This window comes from Cupressus sempervirens, chromosome 4 (genome assembly GCF_028749045.1).
Source record: "Cupressus sempervirens isolate cs-2001-9-10 chromosome 4, ASM2874904v1, whole genome shotgun sequence".
Lineage (NCBI taxonomy): Eukaryota > Viridiplantae > Streptophyta > Pinopsida > Cupressales > Cupressaceae > Cupressus > Cupressus sempervirens.
The window spans coordinates 485,329,021-485,349,002 of NC_143121.1; the positions used below are offsets into that span (position 1 = coordinate 485,329,021).

Genomic DNA, 19,982 nt, shown 5'->3' on the forward strand with positions numbered 1-19,982 from the left:
ATGGAAAACTTGGCATATCTGACCAGTACTAGTGTCTTTCAACTCCCTCCAGCTCTCACTCCACTCTTTCAACTCTTTCGCAGCTCTCCATGCGGGAATTATCAATGTCGACCAAATGGGGAATGTGTTTACTTTGTTATTTGTTTATAATGATGTGAGCATCGCAAGTGCAACACCAAGGTCAATATTACAACAACATCAGGGGCATTTGCACAAAAACAACATAAAAATCAAACACAAATAACATTGTCATCACAATTCGACCCCAAATGTTGTAGTGTTTAGATCAAACTAGAGTATATAGAACATAATGCTTTGCGAACTTCATAAAAAAAAAATCTATATGTGGTGATGATACATTTGTCTGTGCAACATTAATGATTTGGACTAGCTCAAATAGGCTCTCTATTATGCTTTAAATAAATTGTATATGGTTTTTTCCAAAAGCTTCATTATCAACTTTTTATTTACATGGGAGTTTCATAACTGTTATTTTCTGATATTTGTATTCTATAAGATTCATGATTAGACTTTCACTACATAAGAGGTAAACAACATAATTCTTATGGAGCTATTTAGGCATCCATCGTTTATGTATGAAATGTGATATATCATGAGTGTTGCATACACCATCTATTTACAAACAAGTTGTGTATTATGAACATACTTTATCATGTACAGGTTAGCATCATATGCATGTGGGATTGTGGAGCTTAAAATGACATTTTCCTTTCCTTTTTAAGAACTATCATATCCAAAGGGATGCAAGAAAACTTCCATTCTATTTTATGCAAGCACAATTTCCTCAAGCATGAAAAAATGAAAATTATCCTAACTATTTAATCTAGTTCTATTTCTTTGTGAATGTGTTAAATGTGTTTTCAAATGCTATCATGTCTATGAATAAGTGGCATAAATAAAACCATCCTAGGTATGCCACATCAACTAGCTCCTATTTTCTATGTTTAGAATTATGGTAACAAGGATTTTAGAATGGGTAAAGGTAACTATAAATTAAATGAGACATAGAAATGATTAAACATAGAAAATGAAAAAAACAAGTGACACAATTTGTAGTGGTTCATCAATTGCCCACATCCACTCTCAAGAAGGGAATCATTTTATTACTTATCCAATCTACAATACAATGCAATACATGACTATACACATCCATTTATACACTCGCATACAACCTTCAAGTGAAGAGTCATGAGAAGCTGAATAGTGGTGTGACCATTGAACTTCACATTTCCAACAATCTCCCACTTGAAGCCCAACCAACACAACCATGTTGTGCAACATTCCCCATATTTCCAATTCTTTACATCACAATTAGACCTCATTGAAGATTTCAACATCACCAAACTTTGTTCTCAAAAATTGTGAATTAACCTTCTCCAATTTTTGTCAAACTAAATATTGTCGAACAACATAATATCTTCTAGTAGAACATTTATAAGGGTAAATGTTGTAGACTTCGGACTAAGAGGATTTCAACGATGAAAGAGACGACACTAAAGGTATCCTTCACACTACTAAAGCCAGGTATACCTACTCTTTATAGATGGATAAATGGATAGTTGATGAAATTAAGGATCTCCACCTCAAACATCGAGATCTTACTTCTCATTTTGGAAGCTTTCTAAATAGAATGGATGAAAAAAAAGAGGATATGGAGGAGGCTAATAGTGTTGGTAAAGAGGGGACTAGGATTTTAGGGTTGGATAATGTTGAGATGGCGCAAACAATTAGGGCAATTGTGGATAATGAGATGTAGAGCTTGAAAGTCAAGCTTGATAGGAATGAAACAATGCTCAAAAGACTCCTCCTTCATAGTCACGAAGGTTTGAAGGCTTCCATTGTCAACCTCAAAGTTCTACATACTATGCTTGAGAGATTTCAATAAGACAAGACTATTATAATTGTGGAACAAGAGATTGACTTTGTTGTAGGTCAAGTTGTTGGTCTGAGAAAATGCACTAGAGCAAGCCTAAAGAGAAAAGATAACATGGAGCCCAAGGAGATGACTAATCTCAAGGAGTCCCTCTAGAAACTTTTTGATTTGGAAAAGGATATTGTTGACTTTCTCAAGAAGTTGGTCTATTCGACCCTACTATTTGTCTTCCTTAACATTCTTGTGTGCTGATTGAGTTTTGTCTACGGTTGGTATTGTTGGTTGTTCAATAATTTTTGCTCTTTTTGCTTAAAAGGTTTTTTAGTCTTGGGGTTATGTTGCTCTATCTTAGCAATCTTTTAGTTTGTTGGTGCTTAATGCTTATCTCCTCTCTTTTGATGTAAAGGGTTTTGAGGTACCCTTAAAACCTATTTTTGCATCAATTGAAAATATTTTTAATGGTAAGCTCACCTATAAATTCACAATCATACAATTTGGTTAGAGGTTTCCACTGCCTCATACAGAACCTCAATTCATTACCTTGTTGTAAATCATTTTTATCACTATTACCTTCACTTCCTCCTGAGCCACTTATGTATGTGGATACCAATTCTCGATTACCATGATTTGTCGTTATTGGGAATTGCATAGTAGGCAGTTCTTTTGCTTCTTCAAGAAGTTGTGATTGACAAAGGCACACGCAAGAGCTAGTCATGGGTTTCAAAGACACCTCATTTGCACTATCACAGTTGTTACCTCCCTTAGTTGGCAACAACAAATACATTCCCAACCTTATTGTTGCTATTACCCTTGGAGCCACTATGCTCCTTCACAACCAGTTTTGACCATTCATTTTCCAGCGACACATTGATGGAAAAATCCACCTCTCTGTTTTCCTCACTGCCACACCATTGTCATTCCTATTGCTAGAAAATAGTTTTTCACCACTGCAATTATGTTTGGCAACCTCAAAACAACATAGGTGAGCTTATCCCTTGGCAACCTTCAATTTTAGCTTCTCCATCTTGTATGGACTCTTTGGTTTCACATTTCTTGTCATCAGTTCCTAACGCAATAGGAATTATACAAAGCTTAACTAATTCCATCTTTAGCTCTTCATTTCTTTTCTTATCACAAAACTCCCACTCTTATATAACTTTCTCCTTTTCCTTCTCTATACGTGAAATCTGCTCTTTCAGCATCAAAACATGCTCTTTTAGGGTAACAATTTTTTTAAGGAAACCCTCTTGATTCTTGGTCTCTTTGTTCTCTTCCATCTCTTTGCCAATTGTAAGGATTGTTGGCATAACTGTCTCAATGCTCGAAGGCTGGCCGGTAGAATGAATGATGCATTCAGTTATGACTATGCTATTATTGATGTCAAGGCATAGAAGGAACCAAGACCGGTATTAAAATCATGACTGGCAAGGCACATCAATCTTGTGTGTGAGATCCTAGTTCACAAGGGTGATTAGAGAAAGGTGAAGGTCAAGCCCAACAAAGGAAATGACAAAGGTTATCCACTTGGATAAAAGTTATGCTAAGTGAAGTAAGATCATGCTTAAGGATGTCAAGCATGAAAAGAAGTTAGAGAGACCAGTAATCACACAAGATGGATTGGTAGAGTCAGCAAGGAAAGCATGATATACTTGATTTCCACGTCGCGAAGTAGGTAGAAGTGCACTCATCATTGCACTTAGTGGCGATGGAGTTCTCACATCAAGGAACAGTCGAAAGAATTCAAATTGGAATTCTTTTCACCAATGTAAGGCATTAAGAACACAAGACATCTGTGACTCTTGTATGAACATACTATATCTAACAAAAGTGGTGCATGAAAACAAGGGAAAGTCAAGCTAGGAGTAGGCTTGCTAATTCAAATTTTGAATTCGCAAATTAGGGTTCAAAATTGGTTTAAAGTAGAAAAGTTGAAACTGCTAGGGTATACTAATTCACCCTCCTACCTGCCCCCCTCTTAGTATACCAACTTGTGATTGAACCAACAATTGGTATTAGAGCTTAGGTCCTTTAAAGTAAGAGTTCACCAACTCGAGGAAAAGATCAAGATGTTTCTAGAGAAGCATCGAGGTTTTACAAGGAAAACTATAGCTCATGGTGTAGATAGATGTGGTTGCATATGAGAATTCTTGGTGATGCTTACATGACCCATGTGGAGGTTAAATATGTAGAGCTTGCTATTCAACTCAGTCTAAACCAAATAAAGGAGAAGGAAGCTCACACAACCACAATGGATGCTCTAGCTAGCACCCTATCTTACTATGAGTACAAAGATGTAGAAGAACTGGAAACAACATATGAGATGTGGGAGAAGCTCAAAATCGTCTATGGCAGCAATAAGCATGTCCAAAAGGCTATAGCTAAAAGCTCGAGAGGAAAGTTTGATGACATGAGGATGCAGGAAGGAGAGGACACTGTGACCTTTGGAAAAAAAGTGAAAGATGTGATGTTATCCATCAAAGTAGCTGGAGGCACACTACAAGAAAATAAGCATGATACTGAGAACCTTGTTACCCAAATATGCTATAAGGGTGTCAGCCATTCAAGAGTTGAGAACAATCAATGAAATGGATGTATCTCTTGATGCCTTAGTAGGAAAGCTCACTATATTTGAGAAAAGCAACTTCGACAACTATTAACCTAAGGTTGAGATGACATTCAAGGCCTAAGTTGCACCGGCTGTAACTAAAAAAGGAAAAGAGGAGACGAGCACATCCAAATACATAAAAGAATTGGAGAGTCTCTACGCTAAAGAAGCCAAACAAGAAGATTTGGAGGTTGTTCGCAAAGAGAATGGTCAAATGGAAAGGGAAGTACAAAGGTAAGCTTCCTTTCACATGCTTTAATTGCAAAAAGGTTGGACACTACACTACTAGATGTCCAAAGAATGTAAATAAGGAGACTGACAAAAGATGGTAGAACTCCAAAGGGAAGGAGAAGAAGCAACGCTACATCATTGAAGAAGGTTTGACTAATGAAGAGTCAACCAATGATGATGATGGGGACGAGGATGAAATAAAATGTGTTGCTACCATAGAAGAAAAGGTGGAAAGAGCTTTGATAACTAGTACCAGTATCCACAAGAACTAGATAATTGAAAATGGTTGCTCGCACCACATGTTTGGTGACAGGAGAAAGTTTCATGAGGTGGAAGCCTATGATGGAGGAATGGTGAAGTTTGACAACAACTCACCATGTACAGTAAAAGGTAAAGGTATTGAAGCTCTGAATGAATATAGTAATTGTGAAGATGTATACTTAGTAGAAGGTCTAAAATATAACCTATTTAGTGTAGCCCAAATAATGGACAAAGGTTATAGATTTGAGTTTAATGAAGGGTCTTGCATAATATTTGACAAGATAGGAAAACTTTAGTTGTGAGAGAACAAAGAAGAGTTAACCTTTCCTATCTCAATATCTTTGAAAAATAAGTGCTTGGTAGCTAAGAATGACAATAGTTGGTTGTGGCATAGAAGATTATGTCATGTAAATTTTGAAAGCATTGGTATGCTAAGAAGGAAAAACTATGTAAGGGGTCTACCTTGTAGTACTAAACCAATGTTATGTATAAAGACTGCCAACTAGGGAAGTTGGCAAGCTCTAGTTTCTCTAGAAGTCATTTACTTTTGAACAAGTTCTAGATCTAGTTTATACTGACTTGTGTGGTCCCATAAGGACGAAGAGCATATCTGGTGACATATACTTTGTGTTATTGATTGATGCTTTTTGTAGAATGATGTGGATTGTCTATTTGAAGGAAATGTCAGAAGCCTTCCACATGTTCAAGGCTTCCGAGGTAAAGGTGGAAAGGGAGACCTGCAAAGAATTGAAATGCTTGAGATCAGACTGGGGAGGTGAGTTCACCTCACAAGAATTTGATAGTTACAATTAGGAGCACAGAATTAGAAGGCAAATGTCAGCTTCCAAGACACCAAGGTAGAATGGTGTTGCTGAAAGAGGGAACTAGACAACCATAGATTGTGCTAGAACACCGATGATTTGGAACAATGTTTCAAAAATCTATTGGAGAGAAGCTATAAGCACAACTACATACATCTTGAATAGGATACAAGTAAAGATGAGAATGAAGAAGACTCCTTATGAACCGTGGTTTGGCCAAAACCATCTGTGAGTTGCTTCAAGGTATTTAGAAGCAAATGTTACATCAAAAGAGATGGATACCAAGGAATGTTTGAACCTAAAAATGATGAGGATATTTTTCTAGGATACTCTACCAAAAGCTAAGCTTACTATGTCTAAAACTCTAGATAAATAAAATTGTGGAATATACCAATGTAAAGATAAATGAGTTCTCTTTGAAGCACAAAGAATAAAGCAAGAAAGCACTGGAAGATTATAGGCTATTTGAATATATTCCTTTAAATGGTGTTGTGGAGAGACTACTAGTGGAAGCAAAAGTTGTATTGGCTTAGGTAGAAGTTGTTAAGTCTGAGGAACATAGAAAGAGGCACATGAAGGGGAACCAATGCTAGCAAAGTATGTTAAAAGACACCACTCAGTTAATACGATCATTGGAGATAAAGATGTTGGATTGATGACTAGGAGAAAGATGAGAGAGACAATATGTCTGCTCTCAGACATGGAGTCCAAAGTTACTAGGGAAGCTCTTAAGGATTAAGGCTAGAGGAAGGACATGGAGGAAGAGATTAATCAAATAAAAAATAATGATACATGGACCTTGGTAACATGACAAGACAATGTCGTTGGAACAAAGTGGGTGTACTAAAATAAAATGAACAAGAATGGAGAAGTACTCATAAATAAGGCCAAACTTGTTTGCAAAGGATATGCACAAGAAGGCATAGACTATGGAGAAACCTTTGCACTGGTGGCCAGACTGGAAGGAGTCGGGATACTATAGACTTCAAAGTGTACTAGATGGATGTAAAATTTGCATTTCTGAATGAAATTCTAGAGGAGGAAGTATACATTGAATATAAGGGTTTGAGAATGAAGAAGGTAAAAAACAAGTTTGTGGAGACAAAAAAGCCTTGTATGGATTGATACAGGAACCCAGAGTGTGGTATGAGAGACTGCACTCATAGAAAAAAATTGAGTTTGTAAGTATGTCTAAAGCAAGAAACAAAAGCAAGTTTTCTCATTGCAAAGATATTTGTTGATGACATCATCTTTGGACGAGATGATAAGATGAGCACTAAATTTGTGAAAGTCGTGAAAAGAGAACTCAAAATGTCAATGATTGGTGATATCAATTCTTCATTGGACTTCCAAGTGTCCCAACTGAAAGGAGGAATATTCATAGGACAAAGAAAGTATTTGAGGCAGATTCTGAAGACGTTCAGTATGGAGGAAACAAAACTGGTGGGCACACCAATGGTGATCGATTGAAAGTTATCAAAGGAAGATGAAATCTCTAAAGTAAATGAGACACTTTACCAATCAATGATTGGTAAACTGTAGTATGTTTTTCACAACAAACTGAACATAGCACAAGCGGTTGGAATTGTAACCAGATTTTTTGCCAACTCACGGAGTCACACATGTTAGCTATGAAAAGAATCTTTAGATATCTAAAGGGTACTGAAGAGTATGGCCTCTGGTATCCTTGCGAGGAAAACTTTGAACTCAGTTTCTTTACCAATGTTGATTGGTCGGGGAACATAGATGATAGAAAGAGCACGACCAGTGGTGCATTCTTTCTTAGAGGAAGACAAGTTACATGGGCCAGGAAGAAGTAGGAATGCTTATCATAGTCAACAACAAGAGCAGAGTATGTTGTTGCGGCAATGAATTGTAGTCAAGTTGTTTGGATCAAACAACTCTTTGAAGGAATTCAAGAGATGATGAAGGAACCAAAGGTTATCAACTGTGATAACACTAGTGCAATCAACATATCCAAAAACCCAGTAATGCACTCGAAGACAAAGCACATATCAATCATTTTCTAAGAGAACAAGTGGAGGCAAAGTAGGTAAGGTTGGAATATGTACAAACCAAGGAACAAATGGCTAATATATTCACAAAGTCTCTTCAAAAGGATACCTTTGAGTATTCGAGAGAGAAGTTAGGGGTATTACCCCTATCAAGCATGCATTAAGATAGCTAGGTAGGCAAGCAATGAAATCAAATGGTGGATTGATGAGAACAAGGGACTACTCCACATAGGGACCAGTCACAGAGCTAAGGATGCACACCTTTGGCATTGTTGTCAAAGGGGAGAAGTTGGTTAAAGGGAAGCTAGAAAAGGGGAGCAAGAGGACAAAGAAGTTGAGGAAGATCATTAAAAAGAGTGAAGTCAAAGTGAACCCACAAAGGAGGACTAAGAGCAGTCATAGAATGAGGATGCATCATCTTAGGGAGAGATGTTGGGGAAAAAGAAAAAGGGCAAAGGACAGAGGCAAAGGCAACAATGTGCTGAAGTTGAAAAATTGATAATGTTGAAGTGTCATCATCAATATCAAAGGGGGAGATTGTTGCTAGAATGACTTGTGCATTCAATTATGACTATGTTATCATTGATGTCAAGGTATAGAAAGAATCAAGACTAGTATAAAATTTATGACCAGCAAGGCACATCAATCTTGTGTGTGTGACCCTAGTTCACAAAGGTGATTAGAGAAAGGTGAAGGTCAAGCCTAGCAGAGGCGATGCCAAAGGTTATCCACTTGGATAGAAGTTATGCTTAGAAGTTAAGTAAGATTGTATTGAAGGATGTCAACCATGAAAGGAAGTTAGAACAACTGGTAATCACATAGGATGGATTGGCCGAGTCAGCAAGGAAAGCATGGAGCAAGATACTCATGACTGTCATGTCACAAAGTAGGTAGAAGTGCACTCATTGTTGCAATTCGTAGTGATAGAGTTGTCACATCAAGGAATGATTGAAAGAATCCAAATTTGAATTCTTTCCAACAATGCAAGGCATTGAAAACACAAGACATCTATGACTCTTGTACGAACATGCTACATCTAACAAGAGTGGTGCACAACAACAATAAGAAGCCTAGCTAGCAGTAGGCTTGAGAGTTCAAATTTTGAATTCATAAATTAGGGCTTCTAAGCTGAACGAGAAGAGACTATAAAAGAAAACAAAGTCTAAAGAGAAAAGATTATTTTGCCAATTGATTAGCCATAGAGCCAAACACTCTAGCTAAGTGTAATCTCAAAGTTTGAAAGAGTGACAAATAAAGGTCACAATTAAGGCGATAGTTTATTGAGGAGAAGCTAGTGAGCCCAAGCAACACAAGAGTGAAGGCGTGCAAGAGCAAGCAGTGTCAAGCACATAAGTGATTGTGTCTGAAGATTGTAAAGCCAAGAGAAGGCATAACACAATTGTTGACAATTCAAAGAGCAATAAAGGGATCCATTCAAGAGAAGTGTAGTAGCTATTTCATTAGATCATTTCCATGTTATTTACTAATCTTTACAATAGTAAATCCCATTGAGGGTGGTCCCTAACAGGTTCTTTGTACTAAATCCCCTAATAGGATGACACATTAACTTGTGTTTCAAAGTCCTTTAACCAGGTTGGTCCTAATAGAGCAAGATTTTCATAGGTTTTATCTAAATCCCTTGATCAAGTGGCACCTAACAGTTACATAGTAATCTTTTAACGAAGATAAGCTCTTGACCGGGCGCATTTCAAAAGAGAGCAAGCTTCGTGAGGATCGACCCACACACTGCAGTTTTTACCTTAGCTGGGTTTTGACAAGATAAATATTGTGTTATGTGTTGTTATGTTTATGTTCATTGTTTCCACTTAATCTTGACCAGTTATGTTGCAGCTAACACAAACTTGTAGACTAGTATAAGTGAGATAAAAGTAGAAAAATTAAAACTGCTATGGTATATTGCTTCACCTCCCCCCTCCCCATCTCAGTATACCAACCTATGATTGGATCAAAAGGGACAATTGCATCAAGAGTCGAGAAGAAAACCTAGCTTCCTCCTTTGAACCATTCTCTTGTGTCCATCCATCCCAACAATGGACATGATGGCTTGGTACAATCACCACTAAATACTTCACCATGGCTCTGATACCAATTGTAAATTAAACAGAGCAGACAAATGGAATAGAAGTAGAAAATGAATAAAACAGGAGACGAATTTGCAGTGATCGACAATTGCCTACATCCACTCTCAAGTAGGGAATCACTTTAATATTAATCCAAACTGCAATACATGATCACACACATCCATTTAGACACTTGCATATAACCTTCAAGCAGAGAGCCACGAGAAGCCGAACAATCATTTGTGTAATAACCTTTCTAATAATATTATTAAATAGATATTTCCATTTGTAATAAAAATTTAATAAATAGTAATTAATAAATCAATATATAAATATATATTGATTAAATATAACTAATTATATAATGAATAAACAATATATAGTAACATAGTACAAATTAGTAACTAAATGATTATCAAGCACCAACCTATGTGATTAATATTGTTAGGAGCTAATATAAATAATAATAATTAATTCCTAAAATAAATGAGCCATACATGTTGGTCAAAGGAAGTTAGTAAAAGGGTGGCACTATTACACAATTCATATGGGGCCATATATATGCCAATCAAATCCGGTGAGAAGGCATAGGTTGGGAACGACGGAAAAAAATATAAAAAAAGGATGGCCATTCTCCACTTTGGCTGCTAAAACCAAGGATCAATAAAATATAAGTGGAATTACAAAACCATGTTTTCAGCAAGAAAAGGGAAATATTAGTAGTATGGAGTAAAGGGGAGGAAATTAATGAGGAATTCAGAATAGTATAATAAGTCAAAGGTAATATATAAGGTATTCTTAACTTTTAGTTTTATTTATTTATTTATTTATTTTTAGTTTCTCTATAGGTATATAATGAAACATATATGTGTAAATTCATATATAGATAGAATATTGTAAAATTCTCAAGATAAATAATAATATTGATAAATTCATTAATATGTGATATTTTATCATGATAAATAATAGTAAGGTATTTATTATTATAAACATAATTATTTGAAAGGAAATTCATTGAAGTGATATTACTATAGAATTTGGTTACATAAATAGAATATGTTTTATTTATTTCTTTGAATAATATCAATATATTTTATTTATGATAATCAATATAGTTCTTTTTGTAAGGAATATAGGATCGTAGATAATGTTGTGTCAGTTCTTGGGGCTGACACCATGGAGATTAAGGGAGGCATTAACTATCTCCATCTGACCACCGTGACTAGGATCAATAGACAATCTCCTTGTGCCAGAATCTTCTGATGATGTCAACACATGCATATGTGATTGGCCTTGGATAGAGGATGTCCCATCCAAGAACTTTAATGGAAGCACTCCATGAGAAGACGACAGAATAGCTAAGGGTTATGAATCCCAACCTAGAGATGTCATTAAGGTTGGGATTAAATTAGAGGATAGGCTAGTATAGTTATATTTTAAAAAAATTTATTTTGCAAGTATTACTAGTCCCGAAATAACCCTAATAGTGGAGACATTACAATGTGACAGTTGGACTTCAAATTTCCAACAGTAATTTCATATATTACTGCAAAGTGAGACACCAAACAGGTTATAAGATACCCCTAACGTAAGCATTAAACAAGGGAATTTCTTTTCCATCTATATAAGATATTGTTCAACAAGGCATAAAACACACACTTTAATTTTGATCATGTGACCTCTAACATAGAGTACACATCCCTTTACCATCAGACCAACTCAGGCTGTTTCCATTAGATCATATACCTTCTTTTGTGGTGGTGTGCTCTCTCCAAAGATTGTCATTTCAAATTAAAGAAAAAAGACTTGAATAATTTTTCAAAAACTTTCACAGGAAGAAGTAGCAGTGCTATTTATTCATCATTCTTTGGATAAACACATACTGATAAAATGGCAGAAGAGCCATTTATTTATCATTCTTTGGGAAGCATGAAAATGGTAATAGTGCCATTTATTCATCATTCTTTGGATAAACACGTACTGATAAAATGGTAGAAATGCCATTTATTTGTCATCCTTTGGAAAAACATATTGATAGTTGATGTCCAGGCCAAACTAGCCAAAAGAATTCCCTAGAAATGTAAAATTGTGTGTACACACACCAACTACTATACATAAACAAATGATCATAATATAATTTTTGATATACAAATAAATTACTAAGATTACAATATGTTGTCAACGTTGTTATCAAGACCAAGCCAATTGTCAAGATGAAAACAAGAATGCCCCTGCAAGATGTACTTAAAAAGAGAATCTAGCTTTAAGTAAATGGTGCCTACACATGCATGCTAAGTCAAGCCAGACACCTGAGCTATGATATAACAAGGAAAATACCTTGGTATAGTTATCCCTTGTGCATCCCTTCAAATTATACAACCAAATCTAATCTAGTATCATATTTCATTTTTTTGTCAAGAACAAATAACATTGGAAGCATTTGTATATCACCTTGTACTTCAAGATTGAGAGAGCTTGAATGCGAATTTGTCCCATTACATTAAGCTCCATGAAAATTTATTCACAATTTACCACTTAGACCCCCAATTTTACCTCATTACACCTTTTACCCTCCTGGTTACCTTTCCTCATCATTGCTGCAAATTCATCATAGTTAATTCGTCCATCCTGCAGATGCAGTCTAGGAATAAGTGTTGGCTTAAAATGAACAATGTATGGTATTAATTGCTTTTCAGCTCCGACTGGAGAAACTATACTTACATTGTTTGTGTCCACTTCAGCTATAATATTCTTTATGGTCTCATCATCACCCATTCCATATTTTATTAGAGCTTGCTGTAGTTCTTCTCTTGTAATGTACCTGAAGAAAAAATGGAGAATGAACCTGGGAAATATCTAATGTGTACAGGATTCAGTCTTAAGTTCATAAAGCTAAACAAAACGTTAAACAGATCCAAGTGACCAATGTCAAGCATGCTCATTGCAACCATATCATCAAAATTTATGTTGATTGAGCAAAGGTATACATCAATTATACCAAAGACACCTGAAATATAATCTATCAATTACAGATGGTGCTCTCAAACATTTTCTACCTCGTAAGTTCTTACTGATCTACATCCTTGCATGATTAAGATGGTATTATTTGTTTTACCTCCAGCCAAACAAATTTAGCATTAGAGATTCAATGAGACTCAATTCAGACATGTCTTTCTTGAAAATCTAGAAAACATACCCACTGTTGTCTTTGTCAAAGTACCGAAAGGCTGTATACAAATGATCTTCTTTTTCAATTTTATTCATGTTAAGCGTGGCCGTGATAAACTCAAGATAATCAATAGATCCATTCCCATCTACATCTGCCTAACAGAAGAAAAACAGAAATTTCAGGACCAAAGATAAAATAAGGGATGTCTTAAAAAATTTAAGTCACTCATTTAATCAGGCATCCAAATATGCCTAAGCTTACAGATTCCATCAATTGTTCAACTTCAGAGTCAGAGATTCTCGAGCCTTGTTTTGCAAGACCAATCTTCAATTCTTCAAGTGTTATTGTGCCACTGTTATCAGTATCCATACTTCTGAACATTTCCTTCAAACCCACAATTTCTTCTTCTGATAGACTTTCTGCTATCACCTGATCAATGGTACCAAAACAGTCAGATAAAATACGAACTATTGGATGTCCTGCACTTTTCATCAAAGTCCATAAAAACAATGAAATAAGCATACCTTCAAAGCAACCCTCTTGAGCTTGTTCATTGCCCTAAATTGCTTCAACCTAGTCAATACTGCATCGTCAATGGGTCTATCAGGTGCTTCACCATCTTCTCTAACCCATTGGTGATCTGCATCACAGATTTTTAGCAAACTAAAAAATTTATAACAATATCACAAATTCTACACCTAAAGAAATGAACTTATAAAACTCATTTTACAAGCACTTGGGTACAATTATTTATGCAACTCAATTAACACCTACTGCTCTTGCAGAGAAAATGATATCAGGTAATAAATAATCATCAAATGAAAAGCCCTGCTAGGTGACATAAAAATTGCTTCCTAATCTTTAACATTGTACATCTCAGCCTTAGGATAATTTTAAATAAATAGCACAATACCTACTTAAAACTTGCTGAGCTGTAAGACGTTCTTCTGTGTCCTGATTCAGCATCTTCTTGACCACATCTATTGCACCGGCTGATATTGATGGCCATGGTCCACTTTCAAAGTCAACATGTCCATGTAAGATAGCATCAAAAATGCCTTGCTCTGTTTCTGTTTGTAGTCAATCATTTTAATCAACTTATAAACATGATGAACAAGCAAATAAAAAACTATAGCAAATTTACACGGTACTAACCAGCCCAAAAAGGGGGCACACCGCTTAAAAGAATATAAAGTATAACTCCAGCACTCCAGACATCAGCTTCCAGTCCGTAGTTTCGCTGTAAAACTTCAGGGGCAACATAAAATGCACTGCCCACAATATCTCTATACTTTTTTCCTGCACCAATATACACACGGAAAAAAAGATGATACATGCATTAAACCTCCAAATGGGCAGGGAACAATTTTCAACTATGGAAGCAAACAGAATTTGTGAAAGGAAATACTTTTTCTAGTAGCAAATACTTCAGTAAAAGCGTGTCATCATAACATGTAAATATGTGTAAATGAACCATTTCAAAAAGGCAATGAAACAAAAAGACCTCAAGTGTAGTTTTGTATATATATTAGCATTCCCAGTTGATGTTTGGCTTCAATGTTGTCATATCTAAATATTCAGTCAGTTCAGCTTGAGGGAAAATCTGGTGGAAGAAAAGATTGATTTGGTTCAGAAAATTAAGAAATATAAAATTACTTTAAAACATCATCTTAAATCCACTACATAAAAATATCAAATCTATTAAAACTAGGGACTACAAACATTTCTCAAGGGACAATCAAATACACATGAAGATAGATAATGGCCCATCCAAAAGGGGAAGAAACCAGAAGTTATGATTTTAAGAAAAGTTCATTTGGTTCTGAAATCGACAATTGTTAAAAAATCATAAATTTAAATTAATATAAAAATGTCGATCAGGGTATAAGGATTAAATATTTCAATAACTATACCAATAAAGGAGGGATTAGCCCAATTCCATGAATTACAATTACCATTCTTCTCCACGACAAAAAGTATTTGAAGGCACATGTGTGCTAAGTGGATCTCGTTGCATCGAAATAAGCGACATACATAAAAAGTGTCATTAGTTTAGGGACTACGCAGGTAATTTTGAGATAAACAATACAAATCAAATCCTACAAAATATTAAAAACCAACCAAACATGCAAATGGATGTCTTCAATTGCTTAACATAGATATACAAGAATGTTATCATTGGTTTAATTCTAAGTTGCCCTGGATTTCCGGAATGAGGGGACAAAGAGATGGGGAAACATGTTTCAAAATGGATTTATTTTTCCCAAAGCAAGGGACGGCCATGGGGACAGCTATAAAAGACATAGCGAAAATTTTAGATATATAGGGAATTTTAAATATTCATATGTAAACATGGATAAAGAATGCATATATACATTATAGAACCTTAACATATAACATTTGTGTTAAATAGTTTAAATTAAAAGTTCACATGAGAGTGGAAGTAAACAAATTAACAAAACTCAAACATTATTTAAATTAATTTTATGGTTCAGCCAAGGGACGGGTTTCCAAAAGTTTCACCATTTTTGGGACATTCATGTTTTTGGGACAAATCAAATTGTACCAAAAATGCATATCCCCGGGTAACACTGGTTTAATCCCACATTGCTAAGAATTATGAAACAAGGGTCACTTTAAGGCATTTCGTGCTCCAAAAACTATCAATGAGAAAAGAGACTAGAGGGTGAAAAGACCAAACAGGTGGGTTACATTCATTGTTCATTTTCCCTACTAATAAATGCTTAAAGGTGCTTGTGTGTTAACTGGGTCCCCCTATTTTCTTACAATTATCTACATAAGAAGAATATCATAGGTGTAATGACTATGTATGGAGGTTATGTTATGATGACTTAAAAGTTGAAACAAATGTCATATCCCACAAAAGTTTAAATCGATATTAAATGCTATGTGTTAGAATCTGAAAAGATTAATAACCCAGAAAACTAGTGCAAAGAGTAAATATCTAAACTATGAATGCAAATGATACAAAATCAAAATAGCATCATAGAGTTAGTCTCCAAGAGAGTAATGCAAATGCTGGAAGCAAAATAGCATTAAGAGGATGCAAAAACAAGAGATACAAATACAAGCCAGGTAGCATGCTTATATAGGCTAGGAAGAGGGAGAAGGTGGCAACACCAACCAATGAGAAGCAACCATCTATCGGACTAAAGATAGCAAAGTATCTTCCCAAGATAGCTAATGGATGCTCACATGTAAGAAGGTGACACCTCACAACCATTCACCTAATAAGACATGCTTTATTAACCTAAGCGAGATTATTAAAAGTGTAGAAAAAACCTAGCAAAATAGGAAAAATAAAAAACTACACTAACACTATGATACTCAATATTATGATTATTTATTAACAGTAAATCTAGCCAAGAAAAAGATAAATGACATTAAGATCATATATCCTTTAATTTTTGTATTTCATATATACAAACATCTCAAAAGACCAAGTTAATTCATTGATGTAAAACAATTGTTGAAATCTATAATATGAGTGAATTTCAATTTGTCCCTTTCAATGATATTGCATTTTCATACTTCTGCTAGATCCTCAAACCCAACATTCTTGCATCCCTCCCTTTCAAAATTCTAAGGCATGATCTCATTGAACTAATCATGGTTTCCATGTACATCCACAAGGTCCACTATATTTCGACACACCCACAAATCAAAGCAAAATATTAAGAAAAATTAAGTTCCGGAACTCTCAAACCTTGATGGCTTCTTTGAACAATTGTGTGTTGTCCATCCCTACATCTCCCTTCAACTATAGCAGTTAATGCTCCATTCACCATCTTAGATATTGTAATTTCATAGATTATTATTTATTTTTCATTGCATTCTTTCCATTTCTACCCCTATTTTGGCCTCTACAAGTCCATCAAGTACCTTAGACACCACCAAAATCAAACTGTTTGTAAAACCTACTTTACTTACAAAATTTCCCACATCATTGTTAACTTCCCACATTAAGAAAATATAGCAAGGATTAGAAGGCTTTTGAAGATTGAAAATGGAACACCAACACAATCATAAAGCATTCTTGGAAAAACTCTCTATACTATTTTTTTTAAAAAAGAAAAAGGTAATCATGCGTAATTTGACAGAATTCACCTTTCCAAGATGCCACTTTACACTATTTAATTCAATCTTGAGCTAATGCCTATTGCCATGAAACGTTAGAATCCCATCACACATAAAGTCATAGCATATAATGTTGGAAAATTTCCTCCCTTTGTTTACCAACTCCCTTGCAATGTGAGTCAAGATAGCTCCCAATGAAGTTTTATAGCTGAGAATTAAATATGTATAAAAGTTGTGGCCAAAAACCTAAAACCATCTAACCCATGCCAACAAAAATATCTCTATATCCCTAAGGGAAAACGAATGTCAAATAAAGGAAATTACTTGCAATTCAGTTTACCAACAGCTCTAAAAGCTACAAGAAACAAGAACATTTCACACTACCTTCTGCCTTATCCATGCTCTACTGATAAACAAATATTTCTAGGTTTCATAGAGAAAATTTTGAACACAAAAACTTCCATGAATTCTATAACAAATTCTAGAACCAAGAAATGCAAAAACACTTTAAGAATGTGAGTGATGACTTATATTCCAAAATTGTCAAAGAGCTTGTTAAGAACCCCTATTCTAATAAAGGTATTATTATTAGTTTGCAATAGTTTGTGTGCATCTACTTTTTAAATCAACCTATATGGTAGATTAGAGTAAAATAATTATCCCAAATTCATGGGATGGTAGTAGGTTGCCTTTAGCTAGACTTTGCTAGCCTGATGACTTAGCAAGTTGTCACATCCCCTAGGTACTACTTTATTTTCTTCCAATGCTCCTAGACCCAATGTAATTTGGACTAGGGGTGAAAGTGAAATTCGCAAAATGATGGAGTGTGTGTTCTTCGGTGGGTGTGGGGGGAATGGTTATGAATGTAGTGCCTCCCGTGTTTGCATTTGGTCATTGTAATTGTTTATCCAAGCTAGAACCTACGTATGGTTTATCATATGACTCTTCATATATTATTCCTTTGCAGTGACAAACATGTGATGCATTTGATTACTGTTACATTATTTTGTTCATATGATATCATTGGTGATGTATATTTTATTTTATTCTTGTGATTTCAATGATGATAATATATGCATGATGACTCTATGATGATGTCTAGATACATTTATATTTATATAGATGATATTTCAGCCTTATTGAGTTGGTGGCGATTTTATGATGCGTACTGATTTTGTGTCAGTGTTTTGACGAGATGTTGTGCTACTATACATGAGTTGTTCAGGTTCAAGTAATCTGTTTTATGATTATTATTGTTGTTAAGGATAAGTAATGATATTTGATGGAATTAGTTAAATGATGAATATATGTGAAAAGAGGTGGTGTTGTAACATTTGAATACATAAGAATGATTATGCCATCAGTGATTTATGTTATTTGATTATTTTATATGTGCTTCATCTATTTTATATACATGAGCGAGTACACTTGACATGTGAATGTTTTAGTGATATATTGGGCATCGAGTCCACCTGGCTTCAAAGGTTTGAACATGCCTATATTTTCTGATGATTATTACAAAGTTAGTCATGTGGCAATTCATACTACCCAGCCTAATTATCTTTCCTAATCTAGGTGATAATCACCATATTGCACATACTTGCCCATTTGGTTACCGCATGGTAATGTATGGTTATCCCTTGCATATTATGAAAGACCAATAACATCTATTTGTGTGCATTGTCAATCTCCACATTTGTCATTGCTAATATTTTGAATTAAAATAATATATGTAATAAAGTATTTTGTGTGGCAGTTTATGTCAAATAAGTATTTGATTTGATTGGAATTAAATGATTTATTTGGTTTTGGGATTTTGAAAGTTTATTTTATTAATCTTAAGTAGTTTACAATATTTTATTGATTTTCAAAAGAGCTATTTTTATTGTGAGAAAAGATCATTTTAAATTATCTGTCATTTTTTATTTGTTGGAGCTCTCAAACCCTCTTCTGGTGGATTCGGACTTTTGCTTGGATTGGATGATTCGAGCAGAGAAATTTGTGGGTATTGGCTCTTTAACTGAATTCTTCTAGCTTCCTAGTTTTCATTTCATCTTGTTGAGTCTCTAGCAACTTCAAATTTGGATATTTGCTTGATTTGAAGTACAGATTTCTTCATTAGTCTCTTGTACTTCAATTTAATGGATGTTTGTGAGTTGCAAATGATTTATGGGATGGAATTAGTCATGTTTTCATGTTGAAGTGATTTTGGTTGTAATTTGAGTCTTGATGGAACCTTAAAATTTGCAGAACTTTGAAGTTCTAGAAACAATAATGAAAGGAGAAACTTATGTGTGTGCAAATGCAAAATCATCACAAGTTGTGTAAATATCAAAGAGTTAGATGTTCATGTTCGTGTGGTTCATAGTTATGACCTACAGGGGGGCATGTTAGAAGAATGGTTTTCATGTTGCTGTGGGATAAATCAAAATCATCTAAATACTCATATAGAACTGTGAAAGATTGCACATTCAGCAGGAACTAAATCCTCACTAGTTATCTCTCCAGGAATCTGAAGCCTTCCATTCACAAAGGAAAACTTTCCCTGAGGTAATGGAGAAACGGTATCTGACCATGATAATGCTCTAGGCCCGACTCCACTGCCATCATGTAGAAATGTTGGCTAGTTTGGAAGATAAATCAGAGAACATCAATATATATATATATATGAAGCAAAAACAATAGGCCTAGAGTAAATGAGGCAGAAACAAAGTATAAAGAGAAGAGATTGGAGATGTTTTGTGTACCTGAGGAATCTATACAACTGTACCCAGTAGACAGGTCTCAATGTTCTCTTTTAGTACATA

General features: G+C 34.9%; 1 protein-coding gene across 1 annotated transcript in view; it reads right to left on the minus strand.

Annotated features, from left to right (window-relative positions):
• Positions 1-12,031: 12,031 nt before the first annotated feature.
• LOC149562073 (calcium-dependent protein kinase 17-like) overlaps positions 12,032-19,982 on the minus strand; it is a 79,029-nt gene continuing 71,078 nt past the window's right edge. Inside the window, exons 2-8 of the mRNA XM_089825607.1 lie at positions 14,233-14,376; positions 13,995-14,147; positions 13,602-13,717; positions 13,339-13,506; positions 13,105-13,232; positions 12,630-12,729; positions 12,032-12,536 (exon numbers count right to left, since the gene is read on the minus strand). Coding sequence (XP_089681733.1) covers positions 12,444-12,536; positions 12,630-12,729; positions 13,105-13,232; positions 13,339-13,506; positions 13,602-13,717; positions 13,995-14,147; positions 14,233-14,376 — 902 coding nt within the window. The 3' untranslated portion in view covers positions 12,032-12,443. The remainder of the gene's footprint in view (positions 12,537-12,629; positions 12,730-13,104; positions 13,233-13,338; positions 13,507-13,601; positions 13,718-13,994; positions 14,148-14,232; positions 14,377-19,982) is intronic.